At 40.0% G+C, this 26,476-nt stretch overlaps 2 protein-coding genes across 2 annotated transcripts in view; one reads left to right on the top strand and one right to left on the bottom strand.

Annotated features, from left to right (window-relative positions):
- Positions 1–585: 585 nt before the first annotated feature.
- LOC145548024 (G-protein coupled receptor 35-like) lies at positions 586–4,318 on the top strand. Its single transcript, XM_081598451.1, has one exon. It carries the CDS (start codon positions 2,123–2,125, stop codon positions 2,990–2,992), a length of 870 nt encoding a protein of 289 aa, XP_081454577.1. The 5' UTR covers positions 586–2,122; the 3' UTR covers positions 2,993–4,318.
- A 319-nt stretch (positions 4,319–4,637) lies between these two features.
- Positions 4,638–26,476, bottom strand: part of sema6ba (sema domain, transmembrane domain (TM), and cytoplasmic domain, (semaphorin) 6Ba) — a 38,342-nt gene continuing 16,503 nt past the window's right edge. The window contains exons 2-17 of the mRNA XM_008433624.3: positions 25,027–25,150; positions 23,152–23,263; positions 21,182–21,242; positions 21,038–21,100; positions 18,451–18,549; positions 18,279–18,369; positions 17,894–18,013; positions 16,883–16,971; positions 15,867–16,084; positions 15,647–15,778; positions 15,276–15,425; positions 15,013–15,189; positions 13,241–13,381; positions 12,388–12,465; positions 11,294–11,355; positions 4,638–10,167 (exon numbers count right to left, since the gene is read on the bottom strand). Of these exons, the coding sequence (XP_008431846.2) occupies positions 9,182–10,167; positions 11,294–11,355; positions 12,388–12,465; positions 13,241–13,381; positions 15,013–15,189; positions 15,276–15,425; positions 15,647–15,778; positions 15,867–16,084; positions 16,883–16,971; positions 17,894–18,013; positions 18,279–18,369; positions 18,451–18,549; positions 21,038–21,100; positions 21,182–21,242; positions 23,152–23,263; positions 25,027–25,147 (2,700 nt within the window). The 5' untranslated portion in view covers positions 25,148–25,150 and the 3' untranslated portion in view covers positions 4,638–9,181. The remainder of the gene's footprint in view (positions 10,168–11,293; positions 11,356–12,387; positions 12,466–13,240; positions 13,382–15,012; positions 15,190–15,275; positions 15,426–15,646; positions 15,779–15,866; positions 16,085–16,882; positions 16,972–17,893; positions 18,014–18,278; positions 18,370–18,450; positions 18,550–21,037; positions 21,101–21,181; positions 21,243–23,151; positions 23,264–25,026; positions 25,151–26,476) is intronic.

The raw sequence follows: 26,476 nt of genomic DNA, 5'->3' as shown, positions 1-26,476 counted from the left end.
AGTCGGTTCATTTTGATCATGGTGGGTTACAGCCTGTGTCTCAGACCGTGTAAGTAGGTTCATAAAAAGTGTCCCCTTTTGGTCTGGGGGACATAAACAAAACTACTTTTTTAAATCTATATAGATATTGGGAAATTCAAACTGTACAAGAATATGTTATCTTTAAATCAAAACACACCTTTGTTATGATTTAACAAAGTTATAGCGTTGAAAGGTTTTCTTATTATGTAGACAACATTTGTCAACATGTGCTAATTGAACTATAGTTCTACACTGTAAAAAAACGTCAAAACAAAACAAACAAAAAACAACATCTCTAATTTATGGTAAAAATACAAAAAAAAACAGCAACTGTGGATGCCAGAATTTTACCAAACATGCTACATTGCAATTGTCAACAATGTTGAATTTTACTATACATGGTAAAATTCAGCTGCATGTTTTTAAAGTAAATTAGAGACGTTACTTTTGCAGTGTAGACCAAAAGGGACATTTTCTGTCAACCTACTTGCACAGTCTGAGACACAAGCTGTAACCCATCATGATCAAAATGAACAGACTTAAAATATAGCACTCTGTGTGTAATAAATCTACATAATTTTGCATTTCAAATTTTGGATTACATTAATTGAAGAAATGAACTTTTTGACTATATTGATATATCTTACGTTGACGGTTGTCAGATATCTGCTTATATGTGTCTCAGGTCAGAAGTAATTGTCAACAATGTTGAAAATTAAAGACATAAATTTTTTTTTAGCATTATTAAATACAATTCCTTTATCTTTATGCAACCAAATAAAAAAGTAAACTGTTCTATGTGTCTTTTAAACACACACAAAAAACGTGTCACATAGCCATGCAGGAAACCAAAAACCACAGCTATTTAAGTAGAAATAAAAGAAGCAGACCACGTCAGACAAAGTCAAAGTACGTGACAATACCACCGTCAATGCATTCAAAATCAGTTAAGAAGTCCTAGGTGGGAGTGCAGCTCGCTCGGTAAGTTGATTTTAGTGTTTAGTTTTAATATTTTTGGTGAAAATGGTTCACCTTTTTTACCACTTTATTTTAACTACAAAGGTATTTCAATGAAAGTGATTGTGTTTTGGTTTGGATAGAGTTATGGTTGTTGAAAAGTTAGCTAAATGGAGCACACAGTAAACACTGTGGATATATCAATCCATGTGATCGGGCTGTGTTTCTAGAAATTTCATTTGCTGCATGGCTGTGCAGAGACCACTAAAGGGGCAGGTGCTAAAAAAAAAGGGCACATCTAACCACATTCTAGGACAGAATATTAACAAAGCCACACAGCTTTCAGAGTTTAATAAACTGATAAATAACAAAATTGAGATATACAATTAAAGCTAAGGAGAATCTCTACATAGAGCATACAACTATGCATATGTAAGATATTTTATTAGTAATTTCTTTCTGCAGGTCTATTTTGTTATAGGAAAGTATTGCAATATTCAAACCCGCAATTTAGGTTGACAAGCTGGACCACCAGACATATTTTGTCTTTACAGAATTGCAATATTAAAATTATAAACAAGGGCACAATGCAACCTTTTAGTGTACTGTAATCTATAAAAAAAAGAGCTGCCTGTTTGCTGCAGTGGAGATGAAGATGGGCCATTTTGGAAAGCAGAGCTGCATCAAACTTTAACGTGGAACTGCAGAAAAAAGACAAGAAACAAAAGCAAAAATGAATTGTTAATGCATGTCATTAACAAAACAAATAATTTTGTTTTGCAAAATTATTTTGCAAAACAAAATAGAATAGTAAGAAATCTTTTCTTGAACAGCTTTTCCTCACCTGGCTCCCGCTCAGTAGTTCTTCAGAGAAAGGCAGAAGCAGAGGCCTGTCAGTGTCTGTTGTATTTCATATTGGCAATCTAAACTAACATGAAACTTTTAGTCTGACTGACTGTCTGAAAAATGCCTATGTGTGTATTATTTATATACTGTGTGTAAATATCTGCTATTTGCTTGTTAACTGACTATAAAGACAGATTGGATTGATTACGTAAAATATATTATTAATATTATCAAGGATCAACTAATGTCATGCTCACTGTTTGTTTATGATTATTTATTTGTACAGATAAAGTAAAGAATGTGCACAAACGTCACCAATCAGACCAATCAGACCGATGCTCATTGCACCTACAGCTACCTGGAGGGTTTGGGTTACAGTCTTGTGTTTCTCCTGGGTCTCGTCATCAACGGCGCTGCTCTGTGGGCCTTCGTCGCAAAGCGGGCCTCCTGGACCAGCACCCACATCTACATGCTGAACTTGGCTCTGGCTGACTTTACCCTGGTCCTTTTCCTTCCCTTCAGGATTTACGAAGCCTTTTTCTGCCTGCGTAAAACTTTGCTCTGCACTTTCCTAATTTTTATTCACTACATCAACATGTACGCCAGCATCATGACCACGGCAGCCATCAGCCTCCACCGCTACCTGACCGTCAGGTTCCCGCTGCAGGCCAGATCATGGAAGAGGAGAAAGGCGGCAGCTGTCGCCGTCTGCTTGCTCATCTGGGTGTTTCTGGTTTCAGTTGCTGTTGTTTTTCGCGACGATAACCATCCTAAAAAACTCTGGTCATGCTATGAAAGATGTAAAAATCAGACAATCAGTCCAGAAATCACCTCAATCATGTTGTCTCTTGGCTACCTGGCTCCTCTGCTGATAATTGTGTTCTGTTCCAGTCGGATCATCTGCATTTTGGAGAAAGAACAGGACATGTCAGATGGAAAGAAAAACATTGTTGGGATAGTGAAAGCAAACATGATTGTGTTTCTTGTCTGCTACACACCATTCCACATTGTATTTGCAGTCAACTTCTTTTCAAGGGTGCCATCAGACTGCAAGGTCACAAATTCACCATCTCATGTGTTTTTACAAGTGTCTGACTGGATCGCCTCTGCAAACTGCTGCTTTGATTCCATCAGCTACTATTTTTTATTAAAAAATGTTTACACATAAATTAGTGACTGCCACTTTTTCAACAGCTTGCAGAGTTATGTAAATGTTTCAAATACTGCAGTTTTCTGTTCACCTCCTTTTACCGCAGTGTAATGTTCAACAATGCTCGAAATAAATTCATCTTCCGTCGCAGAAGCATTATAAGTTTATTGGTGGAGGTCTCTTTCTGTTGTGAATTTGTAGTTTTCATATTTATTATTAGGGCTGCACGGTGGCGCAGTTGGTAGAGCTGTTGCCTTGCAGCAAGAAGGTTCTGGGTTCAATAATCCAGCCCCGGTCTTTCTGCATGGAGTTTGCATGTTCTCCCTGTGCATGCGTGGGTTTTCTCCGGGTACTCCGGTTTCCTCCCACAGTCCAAAAACATGACTGTGAGGTTAATTGACATCTCCAAATTGCCCCTCAGTGTGCATGGTTGTTTGTCCTGTGTCTCTCTGTGTTGCCCTGCGACAGACTGGTGACCTGTCCAGGGTGACCCTGCCTCTCGCCCAGAACGTTAGCTGGAGATAGGCACCAGCAACCCTCCCGACCCCACTAAGGAACAAGGGTGTAAAGAGGATGGATGGATATTTTTTATTAGTCATTGAACAGGCCACCAGTCTATCACAAAATGGTCAAGCAGATAAAGGATGAGATGAAGGGGTTTCAGTGAGAAAAGAACATATTAATTTCAGGACAAAACACCTTGTAAGGTTGCTGGCTGAGTACCAGAGTCATTATCTAAATTAAAACTGGTTCTGGACCAGCATGGACTGATGGGCCACTTAGAGTGGAAGAGACAATAATTCTAAGATCAACGTATAAAACCACATACCTTGTGAAACTAAAATTACAATGTTCATCCATCAAGACAATTGTCACATATGGAGACAAAAGGGAACACCATGCAGCGTGTGTGGGTGTTTTGCTACAGGAGAGACTGGTGCACCTCACAAAATACATGGCATCATGAGAAAAAAAAACATTCTGTGAAGATGTTAAAGTAAAGACACCACCCGGTAAGTTAAGTGGGTCATCCAAATCAGCACCAAGTGGTTACAGACAATAAAGTTGATGTTTTATAGAGCTCATTATAAAACCCTGATCTCAGTATCACATACTCTTATAGTGCAAAGTATCTCTTTGCTGTACGGAGGAATCCGCCAAAACTACCTTAGACTGTGAGACACTTGTGGAACAATACCAATAGAGTTTTATTTTAGTCATACAGTCTAAAGGCAAAGTGGCAAATGGAACCCGTAAACTTAAAGAAAGTAACAACCCCTATCTGTTTTCATAGTGTATGTTAGAAAAGCCTGGTTTGACACGTGAAACACTCTTAACTTTTGATCCTCTCAATGATTCCCAAAAACCTGTTGAGCCATTCTGGACCTCCACTCTTTGCACAGCAGCAGCCTGCGTCATGCATAGCAGCTCAGACAGCCAATGTTCACTTAATACAATTGCACCCATGGGAGCGATTCTCCTTTCCTTAAAGATTGCATTGAGCATCCAGCTCCCTCTAGTGGCACAGGAATTATGTGTGTCAAATGCTCAGAATCTGTTCAGAGGATTCTCACTCTAAATGCACCTATAAATGTGTTTTTGTGTAACTGCATGCCTTAATTTTGGTTAGTGCATTCAGAACCACACAGGATGACACGAGTGCTCAATTACATAATGCCATTTAATAGCAGTACTGATTATTATCAGCTGCAGCGTAGTGACTGCAAAAAAGACATTACAGGCATCAGTCAAATGAGAAGGTTGAGCAGCGACTGAGGTCGGGCCTTCAATCCTAATCTAAGAAACTGAAGGAAACGGCTAAACTCTGCGCTTAGCGAAAGTCACATCAGGTCATTTTACATACGTTTTATTCACAGCATTGTCACCGAAAAAAAAAAAAAAAAATCCTTCGCAGTCTTGTCTTAAAAGACAGAGGACAGCAACATCCCTCCCCCGCCCCAATAAACCCAATACACAATACATTCAGGATGATTATTTACACTATTGACAAATGATACAGACAGCTCCTTCAAAATAATAATAATAATAAAAAAAAAACTAAAGAAACAATAACCCGAATTTGTGCTTTTCATTATTATCGCACAGTATGATGACCACAAAGAAAAACAGGATGAGCACATTCACTAATCAGGTTGGAGATCTCTCGGTATGGCAGTTTGGTTGGCAAAGAAAGACAATCACTAGACTGCAAACAAAAAAAAAACTCACAAATGAGTCACACAGTCACACAGTGCTCCCTCAATGCGTTTTTCAGTCCATTTGAAGGTTTGCTTGTAAAGTATTCAGGAATCGTCGTCATAAAAATGTGAGCCGAACACACAGTTCATGTCATCTGGGAGAGAGTACAGAAACACTGAAACCATAGCGGGCATGACAAGTAGAGACAGTATTCAATCTTACATATTTACAGTGTATGACATGAAGAGTTAAAGTAGCATTCGGCAACAAAGAGGGGAGCTGAAAAAAATGATCTCAACAGTACAAGCCAAAATTTTGTAAAAAAAAAAGAAGAAAACATTCAGCATGTAAGGTCAAAGGCATACATATCACAATTATACTGCAATTAGAGAGTTCTTCAAAACCACAGTACATGAGAAAGGTGCACTGCTGACTGAAATGTACTTCATCATGGCACTTAAAGACATTTCTCTCAGTTTTTTTTTCTTTTTTTGCTTCTGTAAGATCAGGCATCAGTAAGTCTTCCATCAGCTGGGTTTGGCACAACAATGTGAAAAAGACACACTTGTGACTCGGTGGGATCCATCTTAGAGCCAGTTGATATGAATCATTTGGATATAAAAACATTAATGGCATGAAAAATGTTCTGCCTTGCAAGCCTGACACCTGCCTATATATGTATATTTATATATATATATATATATTTTTTGGAGCTACAGTCTTACATTATCATTTAGTCTAAATCAAAGTTTCATATGTACATTTAAAGTATATATTGCTGCCCAAACAACCAGCATTCATTGGTCAATTACCAGACTACGACTGACGAATCAAGTCTTCTTGTAAAGTTACGATCAAGTTTTATACAGTGCAGATAACGTTTAATGGCACCCCTAGACATATGTTTGAAACTTTAAAAAAAAAAAAATCTTTTATAGCAGCTGGATGAGCTCACACAAAAAAGTTTAGAAAAATGCCCCCTTTAATTTAAGTACATTTATTTGATGGGGAGGGGGGGATTAGTTTTTAATAAAGCATTCAATGAAACATGATGGTAGTTGTGACAATCCCTTTGAAAATACACTCATTTGACACATTTTTTAAAATTACTTTGTCTGATTAGAGTTTTACATACTTCCAATAAATCACCCAGGACTGGGCTGTTGAGGAGGATGGTAACGGAGATAATAATAAAAAAAAAAAGAGTGGCATTTTGGGAATCACCAAAATCTTTATAAAAACTTTTAGATGCTATTTTCATGTCAACTGCTTGACTGGAAACAATTTCGGGAAAGAGCCTTTGCTTTCGGCATGAATGTAAAAAGTTGATGTTTGCTAAATTCATCAACTTTTTGATGTAGTCATCTGCCCACAGCATGTGGGCAGATGACTACTTTTACACAGCATGTCTGGATACTCAATTTCAATTTTTTGCAGAAATTTTTTTTTGTTTTTTTGCGTGGTTTTTCATGCTACCCACTAAATGCGACTGCAATCAGACTTCTGTGTAAATGCGACCCACATGCACAGAAGAAGAAAGCAGATGTCACACAGCAGCACATTTTTACGGAATAGTGGAACTAAAATTGTCCATTGATTGATTTCAAAGTTATTCAGCGATGGGAATTGACAGGATCGCCACCAGATCATAACAAATCAAAAGAAGCTAACAAAAAAGACTCTTGTAAACTCGTCTTTCTGGATTTGTGCAAGGAGTGGTAGGATTGTGATGTGATGTGCTCCACTGACGCAGACTTTTTTCATAGTTTCAGAATGTCGAGGAGCACCTTTGACTTAATCTGTCAGTGCCTCTCCTTAAGACTCGACAGAACACTCATCCCCAGAGACATAAAGGTCAGATAACACGTGACATAACGTTTCAGACAGCAGACGGTCTGAAAACTATCGGATACGCATCTGATTTTGGTGACACGAAAAAGTCAGATAAGGGAAAATCCAGATTTGGGCTGGCGTTTGCTTAGTTTGAGCAACAAAAATAACTCTATGTGGGTGTGGAGTGAAATAAGGAACGAACAGGTGAGAAATTGATGCCTGCACATTGTAAACGCAGTGAAGGATCTGCAGTACCATGGGTCTATTTCTCTTCAATGATAGAGTCCACATAGTCATGGACTTGAGAAGAGAAATGTTGCATTAAAATTGTCACACAGGACATCCTCATAACCAGTTGCACAAATGCTAGAGAAAACCTTTATAGCTAGAAAGCTCTATTAAGAGAGTCAAAAGTTACAGCAACCATATTAATTCCTGTCTTTTGTATCTCTCATTGAACTTTTTGGGTCAGCTCTGATTCTACTGAAAACTTATGGGGTTGAACTGAATAAAAGAGAGCATATGGCAAAAATATTTGAGTCTGTCATAAGAGAAGTCTATTTCCCATCCTATTGGCAAACTATTAACAACCCGAGTACCAAAAACTGTGGCCCCCTCTGAGTCTGATAAAACAATCATTTCTTCACAATAAAATTTTGGATTTTTCAAAGGTTTTCAGAGGGAGATTATGTTACCGCAGTAAATAATGGATTTATTTTCAGGTTTTGTCTCTATCTTTACCAGGGGTGCCAATAAAAGCCTCCAGTACTGTATCGTTAGTCTCTGCTGTAATTTGAAGCTGCAGTGTGTAGCTCTAAATGTAGAATGCTTCATAGCACAGGACACTTTGATAGGTTGAATATACAGTTCCACTTGGCGGCGGGGGACATTTCCATTCCCCCTGCCGCCTCCGAGTTGAGCCAGAGGTTTCAATCATTATCACTGTAACTGTCACATTGTACTGTATCACATCCAAAAAGGACCTTGACCCACTGTAGGGCTACAAAGGAAATATGCCCAAAAACCAGGCTGGGTTCTATAAATATCACTAACCCAAGTGTTTAAATGGAGACTAAAACCCAAATGACGGAAGAGGTCTTTATATATTGCAGCGATTTGAGTTTCTTCTCAGTACAACACCTCTGAATTTTTTTTCCCCCCTTTATGTCCTCAATTCAGTAAAGGCTTTTCCACATCCGTCCAATGGCGCAGTCCCACCAGGCATCCTTGAGGAATCATTGGTCATTAAAAAGAACAGGGTGTATGTGTGTGGAGGGGGGCTGTGGGAGGTGGTGTGGTTGGGGGGGGAGACGGACAGCTGAGATGCTGTCATTACACAGAGGGTGCAGTTGGCAGGAATAGTGCTGACACTTCAGTGCTGCACTCTGCTCTCCACAGGCGTGAGTTATGGTCCCGTATCCCTGCGTGTTAGAGGCATTTGGCACACAAGTCATGCTTTTTCATAGAATACAAGGGATCCACCTGTACAATCACGTGTAAGCTCTATGTGTGTAGCAAGGTGAAGGAGTATAAAAAGGAAATCAGGGAGGGATTTGCTTAGACTCATCTGTTCAGTCCCAGTCACTGCCTGTTGATTCACCTCCGGCCTTAGATACTTAAATAGTCTTCGGAGTTTGCAATTTTGCTTCAAGTACCTTGTTGGCAATCAGAGCGACAGGAAACACTTAGGGACAGATGGCTGGCAGTCTCTGTAATGTCATAGGGAAGAGACAAAGCATCCAGTCAATTTGAAGAAAGGAAGGCATTCTTTAAATCTTTGTCCTTATCCCCAGTGCTCCCGGTTTGGTTTTCTTTCCATCTCTTTTTCCCTCCATCACCTCCTCTCTCTCTCATCCAAAAGAGCTGGAGGGAAAGGCAACTCTGCATTGCAGACACAGCAACAACCTCAGCTGGTCTGACCAATTAATGAGAGCAAGGATATGAGTGGCAGAGCCAGCAGCCAGTTGAAGGCAAAGGCTCGTTACGGGGTGAAGAGGTTTGCCTGAGAGTGTGAAAGGAGAGAGGAAGCTGGATGACAGTGAAATATAGATGTGGAGAGTAAGAGGATGGAAAAGGGAGGGAGAGGGATTGACAGAATGAGGAGAAAGGAGAGAGATCCATGGAAATTTAACGGCGCGCTCCACACATGGAAGGAATGCTTCACTTCCTCCGAAATCACTGGCCTGCCTGAGTCCTATCACTGCAGTTTTTCTTGCTCATCAGCTGGCTGAGATCCACCAGCTCCCCCAACTCCCCCCGCTCCAGAGCTCCTCTCAGCAGAGCCCTGCTCAGACCTGGTGTGTGTTGCTGGGACATGTAGGCCTGACCACCGGGAGGGGGCATGGTGGGTGGTGGCAGGGGGACGGGGACCATCCCATGGCTGCTCAGGATGTACCCTTCCGGGGCCGGCCAACGCAAGGGCAGCGGCTCGCTGTACTCAACAGGGGCACTCGGTGCCGAGACTACCCTCCTGCGCTCAGGAGAGTCCTGAGGGGTCATGGGGTAGACATATTCTCCAGCAGACTTCCTAATGGGGGCCCTAGGGGTGCCTTTCCCTCCTTTTTCTTGTTTGCTCAAGCAGACATAGTGCTGGCGTGGCGTGTCGTTCCCCCGTCCCTCACCGCCATGTCTCCCCCCTCCACCCTGCTGAAAGAGTCTAGTGGTCAGGTACACAGAGGGTGGCATGCGGCAGGGCGAGCCCAGACCAACAGACCCTCCACCAAGGTACGTCTGGCTGGTGTCCCAGCCTCCGGAGTTGGAGTCAGAGAGTCGTAGGCCTCTGCGTTTCTGCTGCGGGGTGTGCTCGGGAGTGGGCAGGAATCCCGGGTCGAGCTCTCCCGATTTGACCCAGCCGTTGGGCATAACAAACAGGGTCTCCCCACCCTGTGAGCACGAGCGCTCGCCACCTCCCTGCCTCGTGACGCTCAGCACAGAGCCGGCCATCCCGCCGGAGTTACTCAGCAGGCCCCTCTCACGCCGCTGGATGGAGGACTGGGAGCTGCCGCCGTGACGACGGTTGGCAGGTTTGTGGGCCATGATCCAGCACACGGCGAGCCCGGAGAGCGCCGCCCCAATGGTGAAGGCCGAGACCGCAGACGCAACGAGGAGATTGAGGGAGACCAGGCTCTCTGGCTCAATCAACAAACTCTGCTGCAGAATTCCTGCATGATTGAGAGACATAATCAGGAAGGCCACAGTTAGTGCAAATGGCGTCTTCAGGCTCCAGTCTGAAAGTATTATTATTATTTTTATTAGAAATAAAAGTAGCCTGTTACTTAACAATATTTTTCAATACCTACAATAACACTCTTAGTCACACCGGACATTATGGGGTTACTTTCTGGAAGAATTAAGACAATCTTCACTCCAGTTTGTCCTTGAGGCCTCATGAGCTCCGGGTTCAGTGAGGCCTGCACTTCTCATCAATACAGCCCAAACCACACCAGCTGACTCTTTTCTTTTTTTTTTTTTCATCTTTGTCCTCACTCTTTCCTTCCATTTGCCTGACCTAAGAATCTCTCCTCACATTGTACCATTACCTCAATGTTTCCACCCAACTCTAATCGTTCCCATCTGCAGACACAGGGCTTGTCTGGCTCGACATATTCCGAGTTTTCCTCACAGTTTGGACGAGAGTCCACCAGGTCGGTTGTCTGGCGTCGCTTACCTCTAACAGGGAGAGTTTCAAGGAGTGAGATAAACAAAGGATGCTTAAATATATAGCTTCGAGACAAATGTTTAGGATCAGAGCAAAGGAATATGCAACCCAAGCTTGTTTTGTTATGTTTTGTGAACTCTTAGCAACTGAAATGAGGCTAAACTTCAAATATATTCTCTGCGGTCCCCCCCCAGCACTCACATCTGAGCCTCTCTATGACACAATATGACATTATGCTAAAGCTATTTCAGGGTTGCTCACCAGCAACCTCCTCAGATCTCCAGCGTTGACAAAGCAAAACCTCACAAGCCAAAGGATGATGCATTTAGTCTGGATTTGTCTACGCCCTTTTTCAGACCAAATACGAATAAAATATATCACACTGACTGGGGAGCATTCTCAGCTCGTTATCTACCTGGTCCAGGTCGTCAAAGACAACAAGATGCTGGGTGGAATAGATCCTGATGAGCTGAGATTGGTAACGAATTTCTGTTTTCTTCCATTTTTTGGTAAAGCCAGAACATAATGTTCACTCACACCTGCAGTGAAGAATTGAGCCACTAGGTGGAGCACTCAGCGACTCTACTAAGAGGACCCAGATGAATCCATGTTATACTGCTGAAACTTACCATCACAGTCTCCTAGATGGGAGGTGGTGTTTCCATATTCCACATCTTGTTGAAAGGGGATTCTGTAGTCACACAAGAAACACATATGAGCATACTTATTTTTTAATCATAGGAAAGAAAACAACACTGCTCATAATTAACTGTATTTGGGTTCAAATGGGGGATGAGATGATGTTCATTACCTAGAAACAGTTTAATTTAAAAGAGACAGAGATGTTCGCTGTAATCTACGATGTTAATCAAGTACGATGTCGTCAGGCTGTTGTGCATGAAATCAATACAGCACAAAGTAATAAATTATCCATTGTAATGGGATACACTGCTGAGCTCATTATTGATCTTCCTCCTCAGCAGGGTCAAAGGCAAGGGTCAACGATGCAGGCTGAATTAGAGTTTTTTATACTCGTAATGTAAGAAATGTAATGACAAATGTGTACAATTATTACCATTTTCTCATAAACCAAAACATTAATCATAATTTGTCTGTAAGTGCATGTCTTGAATAACTATTTCATCTAGATACGTAACTGACAAGTGTTTAAAAATAAAAAGCTTTCATGAGATGCGTTAGCAGAAACATAATAACAATAAATAAATTTTAAAAAAAAAGTTATGGTGGACTAAAATTATAAATAAAATGCTTATTTCTTGGAAAGCTTATTGTTGGTGTGTATTTTTTCTCTCCACATAAAGTACATCCAGCTAAGTGGTTCTGTATTTACAATATTACTTTCTAATGACAAAGCCAATGACGGAGCTTCTGCTGCTTTTAAATGTGTTAATGCTTTTCATTGCATTCTGCAGCGCTTCTCTATTTAAATCTGTTGCTAAGAATTTCATTTGAACCGCCACAATCAGAATGTTTTATAAATAATGTTCATAATTAAAATTTTATTCATTAAATATATGTATGTACTCCTATTGATAAATGATAAAAAAGATGGACTGATTATTTTATTTTCTGCTTTTTTTATGGTCTCACACCTGCAGCAACCAACCAGAAGAAAATAAAACACACAGCATTTTCCCTATAGACAGTAACTACAGTCCACCTGCAGAGATTCACAATGTTTTGGGGGGCTGACTCCCCTCACCTTGTCCCTGGCCTCAGAAAGGAGCAGGTACTGCCTCTGGTCCATCCACAGTACGGATCTCTTGAGGCGAGACAGCTCCTGAGGGTTCACACAATTATATTAAAAACGAGTTAGCAAAATTCAAATGCCTAGCAATTAGGATTTGGAAACATGTTACAAACTTATTAAAGAGAGAGTGTTGCTGGTTAGTTGTTGAAAATAAACAATGAAGTGAGCTCATAGAAGTGAGCTGATGAAAGACAGGGCAACATAGGATAAAAATCATCCACACACTTACTCCTGGAGTAATCAATAACTTCACAGCCATGCCTTCAAGGACATGTAAAAGTAAACAGTCACGTTATTTAGAATTAATGGAAAACCTGTGGAATAAGAAATAGCTTAAGAGAATCTTCATTTTGCACCAATGAGGAGGACATTTTGAATCCAACCAGTCCGATGTATGCTCATTCTGGGAAGCGGCTGCAGTGCACAGTGCTCTACTTTCACAAATAAATTCCTTCTTTGTATTCATATTCAACCATCATCCCACAAAAGCCTCTCGCTTCAAGGCAAATATTATTTTCTGGGGAAAACCAACATTCTCAGAGTGAAAAATAAACCAAAACAAACTAGCTGTGATTTGACAAACACACATGGCTTCCCTCATCTGCTGGCTCAAAAAAAAAAACAGAAAAAAAACAGAAATGCCAAAGTTGTATGTGGGGATGGCAACAGCAACGAGAGGAAAAAAAAAAAATCAGGGATAAAACTCATTTGGCCAGCAAAAATAGCTTTGACTCCTGCGTTCAAATAACTGACAATGAGAGCGTAAAGAGCAATAAAATGGTAAAAGTGGATTTACGTCACTCACTTCATGCAGCGAGCGTGCAGGTGACAGCGAGATGTGGGGACTCTGACCAGACAGGAGGGGAAGGCCAGCAGCAGAGTGTGGCTGGTTCGGTCCAGTGTGAGGGACAAGAGCTGACGGGCCTGAGGAGAGTCCTCACCACACCTGGAGACAGAAGCGTGAACATTCAGGACAGGACGTACGGAGGAGCAGAGGGCCCTGTCCATCATTTTCCAGCCTGAAAACTAATCTATAAGATCAATCCAGACAGTAGACTAACAGAGTAGACTGACAAAGCAGAAGAATAAATTATCTGTTTGTTCATTAGGCAACACAAAAAAAAGCTCATTTTAACTCCACTCAGGACTCAGAGCTTCCCACTGTCACATCATCAGGTAAAATCATGGAGGCACAAAGCGTATCACTGCAGAATCCTTATTTTTGCACTTATGTAAATAATATTTATGTAAATAAATAATAAAACAGCTTGTGATTTTGCCTCTAAATTTCTTTTAGAGGAATTTATAGAAGAGGCAAGATGTTAAATGCTCTATTAAACAGAAAATATTGTTATGGTTTGTTTTTTATGAAGTGCTATTGTGGTCGTGTTTCCCTTTCTGTCTTTCTGAACCATTCAAAACTTGTAACACGCTCAGTGAAATATTAACAAACAGCTTAACAGTCTAGAAGTAAAATAAAAATAAGGATAAATAAATAACAAGAAGAAGCTGAAAGTGTTTTTTTGTGTTCCTGCAGACAATATTTGAGGAATGTATAAAAATACAGTACCAGAAGCTGAAACTTGACAATTATATTCTTAAATTCTTCAGTGACATATTGGTAATTCTTTCTAATTTTCTGTCAAACGAACCTCTCCCTTGTGTGCTCCCAGCTTCTTAAAGGATAACTTTTTAACTTTCAGATGTTTGAAAGAAAATCAGGAAAACTCCTCATCTTATAAAACAAGAAAGAACTAAAATTGTTTGAAGTGATGGTCTATTAAGAGATTATAAGCGGATAATATTGTATCTGATTCAGATCACTTCAACCAAAGGCTGAACTAACATGAACAAACCCAATACAGATTTCTACTGCCTTAAAACCCAGTCAACTCTTAAAATGATCACAGCACTTTAAAACAAATGTCTTGTTTGCATTCAGAGGTTATTTACAGAGAACCAAATGATAATGTGCTATTTTACAGATCCCCCCACAAAATTTGCAAGAGCTAGGAATGTGTTTATTTTTTTGCAAATCACTCTTCTTACTTCAACAACGGTCAGGCATAAAACGTGTTGTTTTAATTCCCTAGCCACTTAATACCGTAGCATGTCTTCACATGGATGATGAGAGCGAGGCGTTTTTGGTCAAAGAAATCACGTTAGCAGGGGTGCTGACTTGACACTGATGGACAGTTAGATTATTGGTTTGTTGCATGAGTGACTGATAGGCTTTGTTTCAATATCCTTTGCTGCAAAGACCTGAGCTCAACACAATTTAATGCATCTAATGGCTTCCATAACACTCAGCTCTGAGGCTGTTGCTCAGAAAAAAAAAGGTTATACATTTTGGTTCTAATTATATGTTATAAGTAACCTGTAATGGATATCATGGTTTTAACTGAATATGCTTTTGCTGCAAAGCAGGTATTTAAGAGGATACCGTAAGCGCAACTGATCGTCCATAAGTGGAGAGCCCAATTGGGAGCGGGTGCTGTGGGCCTCTATCTGGAACATTATGCCAAGAACTGCAGTTTATTGGCGATAAGCGATAAGGATCTCTTGACTCCCACTCACTTCTCAGGATTGAATCCCTCCACCTCCTCCAAAAACACGCTGCTGTGGGAGACTGAATCTCCACCAGAAATCATTAGGAACTTGAGAATGGTCCCTCGGGTGGAGCCCAGGAACAAGACGGTGCGGTTCTTGTGGGGGCCAGCTTCTGTGTCTACCACCATGGCTGTCAGCTGGTACCTTAGGCGAGATAGGACAATAAATCAGAACATTAAGCAAATCTACCTGCATATTTTCCGAGCTGACAAAGACATCAATGTGCATACCTTCCCATAGTCTTGACCACCCAGGGTCTGTGTCCCAGCAGCGGCACAGTCTCGTCCATTAGCGGATGAGTCTTCACAAAGTTCAGGACCTCGTCTGGTAAAGTTGTTGAGGTGCTAAATCTAGATCCCTGCACCGCACACCCGCCGGGCCTGTAGAAAGAAAGAACACCCCACAGAAAGAAGAATTGGTTACGGAGGACTCGTTTTCATAGCCGGATAGGTCGTTTTTAACTGAAACGCACTGATGGAGCCGTGGTACGGAGAGCTGGAGCTCATAAGGGAGCAGCAAGAAGATTATCTGTGAAACAGATGCTCAGGAGAGAAGTGCTGCAGTGCTCTGCTGGATTTATTATTTTTTTGCTTCACATTACCTCGGTTTAGGCACTGCTTCGTCTGGTACAGGTGTCCAAATAGACTCTGGGGATTTTTGCTCTTTAAATCGGCCCTCGAAAACATGAGCGAGCTGCTGCATGTCGAACACGCAAACCGCAGAGCCCGGGATGCTGCCAGAGACAAAGAGAGGGAACTCCGCTGATGAGAACATAATTATCTCTTTCCAGCCACATGTGCACACAGCGTGTCTCCGGCTACCTGTTTGGCGGCGTGGAGAACAGACCCAGGATGACGTCCCGTCCCTGCATGTGGATGATGTCGCTGGTGGCGTGTAGGAGGTTGAAGTAAAAATGGGAGTCTCCCGGGATAGAGCAGTTCAGACGCGCCTTCAGGAACGTGGTCCACTGTTTCTCGAGGACACGCTGAGAGCCACCCAGGTCTGATTTACACACGCGAGCCACACGGGACACCATAACCTGGGACACAAAAACAGAGATATAGACACATTAGGAAAGGAATAGTTTGGATTTAAAAAAATAAGATAAATTAATGAAGTGAAGTTATTATCAGTAAATGCTCATTTGTCTGTAATAGATGGATGGTGTATCACAATGAATTCGTACAAAAGTAAAAAAAAAACTGCTACAGCTACTTAAACAGAGGGCAATATTTTAGCTGATCAGACTAAAAATATTCTTGTTTGAGAAGATTCAGAGGGCATTCAAAGTTTCAATTAAAAAAAAAAATAATGTGTCTAATAAAAAAAAAAAACCCAAAAAACCAAACCAAGAAGTTGCTTTGATTTCATCTGAACATCTTGTTCTGTTTCTGGTTAGATGTAATACTCATCCACAGACGCTTCTCCACACAAATGTCTAAACAGGAAAAGCTGAAGGACGAGTCATTAACTTTTTCAGCAAAGTAAATAAAGTTGAAAAACTATTTGGTGCGTTACTGTGCTGCATTTTTTAAAAGTTTATACAGAACCAATTAGTCAGTGACTAAACCGTTTCCTAAACGACTCGAGTCATTTAGACCAAAAACACTGAGGCATCTCGAGTGTAAACATTTCCGCTTTGAGTTGCTTGAATTTGCTTAAATCAGCTAAAACGACTTCTACCAGTTAGGATTTATTCACTTTCCCACCAACTCGCTGCAAAAAATGGCATTTTTCTACCACAGGTAAAGAAGCTATTCCTGCCCGCAAATTCCCAGAACCTCGCAGAGCAGCAGAAAATAAAGAAGGTAATATGACAAAAAAGGAAAAAAAAAACCTTCTCTAGATGATGAAACTCCATGGCCATCTCTCTAAAGAAGAAATAAATATGTGGCCCCCACTCCATGGCACTGACAAAGTAGGGCTCTGAAACATAAGAAGTGACAACACAATGAAGCAAAACAGTCTCTGTGATAACAGCCTCATCAACCTCAAACACTGTTGTCCACCACGCTGACTAATTAAACATTCATGTCCTGTTTAATCAATCCTTTTAGACATCAGGGAAGATGTTATCATTATCATTTATTCATCTTGCAAGGCTTCGACTTGCCCAAGCTTGCTTCTTCCCCCTTCAGGCTGCCCTGTTCAGTCGGAGAGACTAGTTAAGACTTTGAATCTGTAGGGACTTTGGCTAACCTCAATACATCAGTCTGTCTGAGTGCATTCCTATTATAAAAAGCCTATTAAAGGGAGGCCTGAAAATTATGTCTGGTTCTGTTAGAACATGCTTATTTTTTGCTCTACAAACTTTTCGTATCTATGTTTCAGGCTCCCAAAATAGAATGTAGTGGTATTAATCTAATTCATATATATATATATATATATATTTTTTATTTTTTTTTAATTTTTAAAATTTTAATTTTTTTTCATTTCTAAGTTTGAAAAATTGGATAACTTTAATGAAAATTTTTGTTCGCATCCATTAATAATAAACATTAAAAGTTGATGTCTGTCCCTGCATTTGGATAAAAAAAATGTTGACAATAGCAACCTTGTAAAGTCATAAGCTTCAAATCATTTGGAGCTCCTGGGAGAACAGTAAGTTGTTTTGGAGCAACACCTGTTGCTCCAGAAGGACATTTTGAAGTCGCCTTAAGAGTGGCAACTAAAGTACATTAAAGTTAAGATTCAGAAAAAAGGCAAGTCTTGCTACGGGTAACATTGGTTCAATTTTCTTTCAGCACAAAAGATAGCATGGGTGGTTTCAATTATTTGCTTGCTGATTGTCTGTTGAAAGTGTCTTGGCCCTGACGGTCACTTTTAATGTGCCCGTTTCCAAAAGTACCTCGAAACCATTTAGAGTCGTGCTTCACTGTGCGGAGAGCTGGGCTGTCGCCGAGACTGCGATAGATCACCGCGTCGATGGCCAGAAAATCTGTCACAGTGCCGGTAAAAAGACTTCCATCTAAGAGAAGGGAAAGAAGGAGAGAGGGACGATGGGAAGAGATTAGGGTGGAAGAGGAGGGAGATACAGATGGAGAGATAGCACAAGGTCAGAAAGATTAAAACCAAACAAGCAATGCAGGAAGAGGCCTGGCTATAAATCATGTGTAAAGGTAAACCTGAGGGCGTGGACGTTTTGGAGCGTGGAGCTGAAAACTAACTCCTACGTCTGCTAAAAAAAAAAAAAATTGATTTTATGCCTTCGGGGAGCAGAGTCGACCTCCTACCTGCAAATAACGCCACATTAGCGTGTCGAGGATCGTATGGACACCGGGCCATCCCGCTGACGGGCTCTCCTGCCATTTCTAGAGTGTCTCGCTGCAATAAGAGGCGCAACATAAAGACAACCCAACTGGGAGACACCGAGATTCTCTTACGGGCAGATAGATGAATACTAACGGTGTAGTTGGCACACAGGGGGTTGAAAGCGTTTGTTCCACATACAAACAGGCCATCGTGCTGGCTGAGCAAGACCTTGATGAAATTACGACACTCTCCCTGCAGGGAAGAAGAAAAAGAGAAGATGAGGAGGAAGAAAGGAAAGGAAGTTTGGGGCCTTGTGAAAAGGAGGATTATGAAAGGCTTAGAATCTGAGGAAGAAATGTGATAACAGCCCTGAGGTGAAACAAAAACCCTGAACAGATCTCTCCAAAGAACAATGGGGCTCTGGCTGTAGTCTTCAAAGTAAAGGCTGCACACACTGAAGTTTAAAAATCCTCTCAGTGAACCTGGGACTTCGTAACCCCGTCATCTCATTTGGTCCATCTGTTGGATTGCTTCAGAAGAATTAAAAAAACTGATTATGTTCCTCTGTAGGCAGATCAGCAATATATCTCTTTAATACAATTTTAGCCTTGTTCATCGGGAAATCAGCCAATTAGGTTTCCTCTCGGAACATTTGTCAAACCTTTCATTTGTGTCCATCAGAAGAACACGATCAGAAACTTACTTTTGATTGGATGCCATTTCTACATGCCTTGAAATGCCTTGATAAATCCAACATCTTTGTCTTTTTAATAAGTGCCGACCTACAAATGTTCAAAGCAGGTTCTGCCTCTGCAGGTCACTGATGGCTAATAGTTTTTATGCTAATGCTGAGCTAGTCCTGTTCTTGATCTAATTTTGTGGATCTTGTCGTGTTTTATTTTATGTCCCTATTCTCTGAGCTTATTTTGTTAAACTGTGATCAATTGGTTTCCTGCGCATTTATAGCCCTTTATTCAACCATGATAAAATGATATGCTCATCATCATTGCTAACCTATCTCTCATCTCTTTTAGGAGGTATGCAAGTCCTTTTTATGCAACTGGACAAGGTATTAATGCATGCTTCGATAAAAACCCAACATGATTCCAGCACCACAGCACTTTTTGTTTAAATCTTTTTTTTTTACTTTTCTTTTTCAGCTTTGGTTAAGGAGGGGAACTGAGTAATTTCTCCTCAAACTTTCAAGCGTTGTGCCTTTTTTTTTAGATAATTTTACAGACACAGATTGTCCTCTGTTGTCCCTAATAATAACCTACGACAAAATTGATTTATATTTAAAATGAGACAAAGCCAATCACTCAATAAGCAAAACGGAACACTCATGTCGAACATTTTTATTATGTCGTGAACATAAAATGTAAAGTATCAGTCAGCTGGAAGGTTAAAAGACCAGCTGCATAGATCAGTAATTCCTCTGCCATCCAGGATCCTTTGGCTTCACATTCGATTCTTCTGTAATTTGTCATCGAGTATCAAGTGTGTTTAAGGATGGTGGAATGTAAGATGGCAACCACTCCTTCTCCATGACAATAACCATTAAGGTAAGTTTTTGTTTCCCCTCTAGGATTTGGTGAAGAAAATTCTGGTAAAACTTTTTTAAGGTTCAGAATAATGGAAGAATAATCTTTGCCATAATTTTCCTCTGCTTTTGCAGGTTCCTTGTTGACCAAACAAACATAATAGATGTTTTCAACATTCTCGGGAAGAAAATCTTTTTCTGCATAGAAAAAAAGGATATGATGGTAAATAGGACGTTGTTGGAGAATACGTAGCAATCCAGCAACCACTAACTCTGAAAGCTTACAGATTATAAGCTTCCGAGTTAACAAACTGAAAAAGCAAGCAGAGACTGATTTAACTCTGACACATAATTAGAGGGAAGGTATAAAAAAGTGACAATCTTTTCACCTGAATTGTGCTCAAAACGTTATCGACTGAAATCATTAAAATGTTAGGATACTCTGTTAAAAACTTCAGATCTAACACAATAAATTGTTACAGGCATATAGAGGGCTGCATTATATTACTTTTCTTGTCTATCTTTACAGTTTTCCCTAATCTAAGTTCAATCTTATTCACCAACACAGGTGTATCTTCTGCCTCACATCCTTGCTGCCTCTTCCCTTCGCAGTTGGTCTTTCTCCTCGTGTCTTCGTTCCTGTTTTTTCACCGTTTTAATTCTTCCTTTCTTCACTCCTACACTGTTTTGTCTTTTGATCTGCGCTCTCCCAGCCCAGTGGCTGCCTTCTCCTCTTTATCTGTTTCATTCCCTCGTTTTTATTTTTCCTCCACCCACACACGTCCCGTCGTTACCTATGCCTCTCTTCCCCACCTGTTTTCAATTACAGCTTCCTCCCGGAGGCCGCGTCGCTTAACTCTTCTCGGTTTGCTCAATACAAGTTCCTCTGCACGATAAATCTTCTTCCACAAGTTGGGTCAGGCTTAAATTTTGCCAGTGCTCACACACTCTTTTGTTTTGTTTTTTTAAAGCAACACAACTTTTATTTGTTCTTGTGTTATTGGAGGTTATCGACGCGTGCAAAAAAAAAAAAAAAGCCTTTCAAGCTTCTTTCGGCTCTTGTAATGTTTTCCTGCACCAGCTTGATTGGATAATTTACTGCTTCTGTATCAACAAAATCAAATTTGCGCTAAGCCCCAGATGCAGGTGCAGCCTCGGGAGAAGAATGTCTCGTAAACAGCTGCCGCTTGAGCATTTTACCTCATGTTTGCCCTTCATCCGACACACTCGAATGTCGTTCTTGTTGGACTCCCAGGTCCTTTTCTGAAACACACAAGCCACATGTTGAATTCCCTGCATTAACTGTACAGGCATGTCAAATATCAGCTTTTTAAATACTGGTACCTTGCTGTAAAACATTTCTTCGCCTGCCATGTTGTCCAGTTCCACTCTGTACAAGTCATCTCTGCAAAACATGACAAATTTCTCAAATTCCTGTTTTCTCGCTCTTAACTGTTTCAGATCATTAAAAAAAAAACTGCATTGAGTGCTAAAGCATTAGAAGTGTTTTGCTTTTTGGGTTTTTATTTTACCCTTTCCAGCTTCATTCTGCAGGACGGGAACTGATCTGGCCGAGGTATTGTGAGTTAATTACTTCCAGTACATGTGGACCCATAAGTCTGCACATCATTATCTTGGACTTTTTTTTTTTTTACATTGGGCTAATTTGGTCTTGCTAGGTTTATCCCCTTCATAAAAGAAATCTTCATCTGAAAACTGCTTTTTGTGCTAACTCGGGTTATCTTTGTCAGTTTTTAAAATGTGTTTATGGAGATCTGAATCATTTAAGTGTGACATAAAGTAAAAGAAAAAAAATCCATAAAGTAGAATATCCTTTTTCGTTGGACTATGATGAGACGTCTAAGCAGATCTGAACATCTCAATCAGTATAAATAAAAAATGGTGAAAAGGCTCAAATCTTTAACATTTTTAGTTTGCTTAGATAATTGAAAAAAATGCAGTAAATAAAACACTTCATCAGAAAGACAGAATGGAAGATTTATGTGTAAGCATAATGTCTCTGCCACATGATTGTCTCATTAGTATTTGCTTTAAAAAGCGATCACATTGATTTTCCTAATGAGGTGACTGGGGAGTAAGCATTACTGTATTTTCTGCTGCTCTCTTATTTATGCTTGAATGAAAGTACTGTTGTTGACTTAAAAAAAATTTATCAAAATATCATTTATGTCAGACAGCCATCTGGTTGTGTTTTGTTATGAGTCACTCACTGACAATATTCAGATTAAATGTTCTGAACGCCTGGCAATAAAACGGCTTATTATGGCTTCATTACGGTACGAGTTAAATTACTGTTGGGCAGCTTTAACACCTTAGCTACAGTCAGTAAAATTTTTAAAGGGGTGTTTTTTTGGGGGGTTTTTTTAATCGATTTTCCTCAGCTTTATATCATGTTGCAAAGTTACTCCCTCATCAAAAACGAAGCCAAAGTGTTGTTTTGATTCTTTCACGCATGCCATGAATGTCTGAAACGTTTGCTCTCACAAAGTGAAGGCTATTTCCTCGAAGCTCCTCCTTAGTTGCTGTGCTAAGCGACCCTTTGCCACGGTCACTCAGCTCCACCAGTCTACGGACAGCAGCAATTAGCAAACACCTGGTGGAATTGTTTGCCTGCTAAGCTAATCATATGAACTACTTCTCAGTTCGATGCTCCCAAAAACGACTATAAACGACATAAAGAGAAGCACTGTCGTGATGACGTGTCTGAAAGAGTACGAGATTATTACGTCAAGGAGTCAAATTAGAAAGTTGAGCTTCTTTTAAGTCATGTTTGATATAGCATTGACTGTAAATGGCTACCGGATTATGCTACAAAGTGGTAATATGTGCCTGGAAAATCCATTTACCTTTTAGATTTTTCGTCCTATTTTGTTCACTTAATGCAATCTATTTCAGTAAACCATGTTGGCACTATATGCAGGAATTAACTGAGCTTTAAATGACTACTTTGTTTACATTGATGAAAAGATCAAGGGCCTATATTGGTCCAGTTTTTATTTTCAGAGTTGTCCTCCGATCAAGGGTGCACACACATTTAATTATTTTCAATTAACAGAGCTGGCTGTATCTGCCTGTAGCCCTGAGCGAATCTTACAGCAATGTAAGGTGGTTTCTTAAAGACGATTATGAATACATTCACAGCTTTCACTTGACATTTAAAAATAACAGTGAATAAATTATCACTGGGAAAAAAAAAGTGATAATGTCCCCCTGAAGAGTGACAGCAGATGGGATGAAAGCAAATACATATTAATGCGAACACGTCATAGTCGGAGGTGGTTGCTGTTGGTTACCTGGCTCCGATGTAAAGCGTGCGGTTGACTTGGAGGACCGTTTGGATGTGCAGCTCCTGTCTCAGAGCGGAGCGATGGGCTCTGCCCAGGAACACGGGATATCTCCTCACCACTGCCGTCATTACATAGACATATAAAATGAGAGAGTGACATGCATAGCAAATGAAAATGCATGCGCCTGGCTCAAGGACTTCCTGAGGACTGTGGGCAGAATGAGCGCTTTCTTCGCTTCTATAGTTACCAGAAGTACACGGGCAGGCTGTAAAACACCTTCTTTAACCTTCACTTTAATAGTGTCTTCAATCATTCTTGATGGCTTTGTTAAGGCAAACACAGATAATAGGCAGAGAGGAAGGTGAAAGCATACTAAACACTCTTATCCTGTTTGTCTTTCTTGATGTGGTTGTTTCCTGCCACCCTATTACGCAGGTTCTTTACTTTTCTACTGCAAATAAAAAATGTCTTCGTCTCCTGTCTGCATCTTAAATAAACTAAATTACAGAAACGCTGCGCATCTCAGGCAGTAAGACAGCGTTCAATTGAAGATCTCGTCAAGAAGTCGCTGACTCCAGAAGACAGATTAAATGTCTCTCTGGCCTTCGCAAGAGATTCATTGCCACATACCTTTTTCCAACTATATGGTCATGTGACAAATTAGTATACCCTCCTACAGCCTAAAAGCTTTTAAAAACACATTTGGACTCATACATATTTAATATCAACATTGACAACAAAATGTAACATAATTTAACAACAAAAACTAAAGAAAACTAATACTAATACTTGTTTGACTCACTAAAATCAATCACAGACGTATCAATGATTAGAGCATTGATACCCTGTGTAGCACAGGGTTTTCTGTGCTACAGAAAACCCTGTTTTCTGTACCAGTGCTGTCTGTCACGTCTGTGATTGATTTTAGTGAATCAAACAAATATTAGTATTAGTTTTCTTTAGTTTTTGTTGTTAAATTATGTTACATTTTGTTGTCAATGTTGATATTAAATATATATGAGTCCAAAAATAAAGCTCTGTACCAGGATTGCTGGTTTAATATTCTTTAGACACATGAGTGTTAACCTGAATTAGTAGGACACAAGAATAGATGATGTGCTTGGCATAGACAAAATACAGACTTCAAGTTCACCCTGATAACATCCACAATGCTACCCATCTGTAAGAAAATCCTTGAGGAAAATCTAACATGACAGTAACTCAAAACATACCAGTGAATCCACAAATGAACCTTACCCTCACCGAGGAGATGTTGGGTGCCTTGAAGTGGTGTGTATATGCAAAAAAACCCTCAAATATATCACTGATAAATATGAAGAGTGGGGCCAAGTTTTCTTTAGACTCATAAACACCGAATACAAGAAAGCTATTTTACCCAAAGCAGATATTAGAGTGTGGAGTGTCCTAACTTTTCATCAGCTAGAAAACGCACTGTTTTTTACACAGTCTGTCAAATGAGTAAAAATGGTCATTTTTTTGTTATTTATTTTTCTCTTCTAAAGATGAACATCAATATATGACCACTTATTAATAAAGAAAAAAATAAAAAAGTGATCCTAATTTTATTAGTTCCTTGAATCACTAATGTTTTCACACTCTCTCTTAGTTATGGGTCTTCAATTAGGAAAATCAACCCTTTTACATGAATATGAATCTAACATGCTACCATATACAGAGGGAGTGGATTTTCGTCATTTATCTGTATGCCTGAGAGGTTCTACACCGGCTCCTCACCAAGACTGATCCTTGACCTCCGATTTCCACATCCTCCACAGAGCCATTCATCAATGCCGCACATACTCTCATGCACTCAGACACTCTCCCCCCTCCCCACCGCATGCAGAGGGGAAGGACACATACCCTCTACAGGGACGTAGCTGAGTGGACCTGGCTCCTCTGGGAATGAGCCATCAGCCAGCTGAAGCAGCAGGAGAAGAAGCGCTAGGGGAGGAGCCACTGTTGCCATGGCAGCAGCACACATGCACTGTTAATGAAGAGAGAGAGAGAGAGACATTTTTCATTTTGTGCTACTGTGCAAAGTATGTCATGTGTGCATGCGTAAGAGTGTGTGTGCATGTGTGCATGTCATTGTAGTGACACGTTAGATTTTTCAGAACAGAAGGGTTGTCCAAAAAGTCTCTGCTTGTCTGCACATTTGTGCACGCATGTTGCAGCTACTTCCCATTAAACAATTTGACTTACGGAGACATTAAGACAACCGAATAATGGTCTGAGTTCACTCAGCAGGGTTAGCGTTTCCAAAAAAACAAAACAAAACAAACAAAAAAAAAAACACACAGGCAAGAAAAAGGAGGAAAGAGATGTACACAAAATGTAAAAGAACAACTTTTAAATGAATACAACAAAGTTATAGTGAGCTGGGGGTTAAAAATGTTAATGTTTTTATTTGCAGATTGAAAAGTAAGGCTCAGGAAAGCAATGAAAACTCACTGGAATTAAAATTTTGCCAAATGTATGTATCTGATATTTCAATTGACTTCTTTGATGTAATTCAAATTGACTAAAATGTTGACAAATAGCACATCTCTGCAAAAATATTAAAATCACTGAACATTGCTTTAGAATTGCTGTGTTCTTTGGTCTTTATGATGATTTCCTCTAACCAATCTTGGAGGCTTTCGCAGGGAAGCTGTATTTAAACTGAAAATAAAATACACACAGGTGAACTTTCCTTTGGGTAATAAAAAAAAAAGAAGAACCTTGAATCTATTTTTATCCATTTCATGATTATACAGTGCTTTATGATGGGGCATGACAAAAAACACAAAAATATGCAATATAATTTATGGTTGTAGTGGGACAAAATGTGAAAATGTTCAAAGATCATTAGTCCAAGTTCTAAAAAAATTAAGATCAAAAACAAAAAGAAACACCAAGATGCACCTAGAAACCACACATTTCTGATTAAGATTTGAGGGGAATTAATGCAGTATTTGTAAATATAGTTTATCGAGAATTTCATCAATGCACCAAAAGATGCAGTGACATTTTTGGCAGTCAAAATGACCACAAAAACTGTACATGGATTTTAAACAAAAACAAACTCTACAAAGTTTCCCCAGAATCTGCTATATCACACAAACTAGCACTGCAGATTATTATTGCCAGACATAAACTTCAAAGGCGTTTGAACATGGAAGCTTTCCTGCATTTTCAGAACCCCAAAGCATCGCTTTTATAGCTTCTTTCATGTGGAAAAAAGCAAAGAGAAGATGCTGAGAGGCAAAAATAAGACAAAAATGAGTGGAGTGCAGAAGGTGGAGCACTAGGATATTTTCATCTAAAGAAA

Source organism: Poecilia reticulata, chromosome 17 (genome assembly GCF_904066995.2).
Source record: "Poecilia reticulata chromosome 17, P_reticulata-male-v2, whole genome shotgun sequence".
Classification (NCBI taxonomy): domain Eukaryota; kingdom Metazoa; phylum Chordata; class Actinopteri; order Cyprinodontiformes; family Poeciliidae; genus Poecilia; species Poecilia reticulata.
Note: the sequence above shows the minus strand (reverse complement) of the source record. Positions and strands in the feature narration are given on the sequence as shown.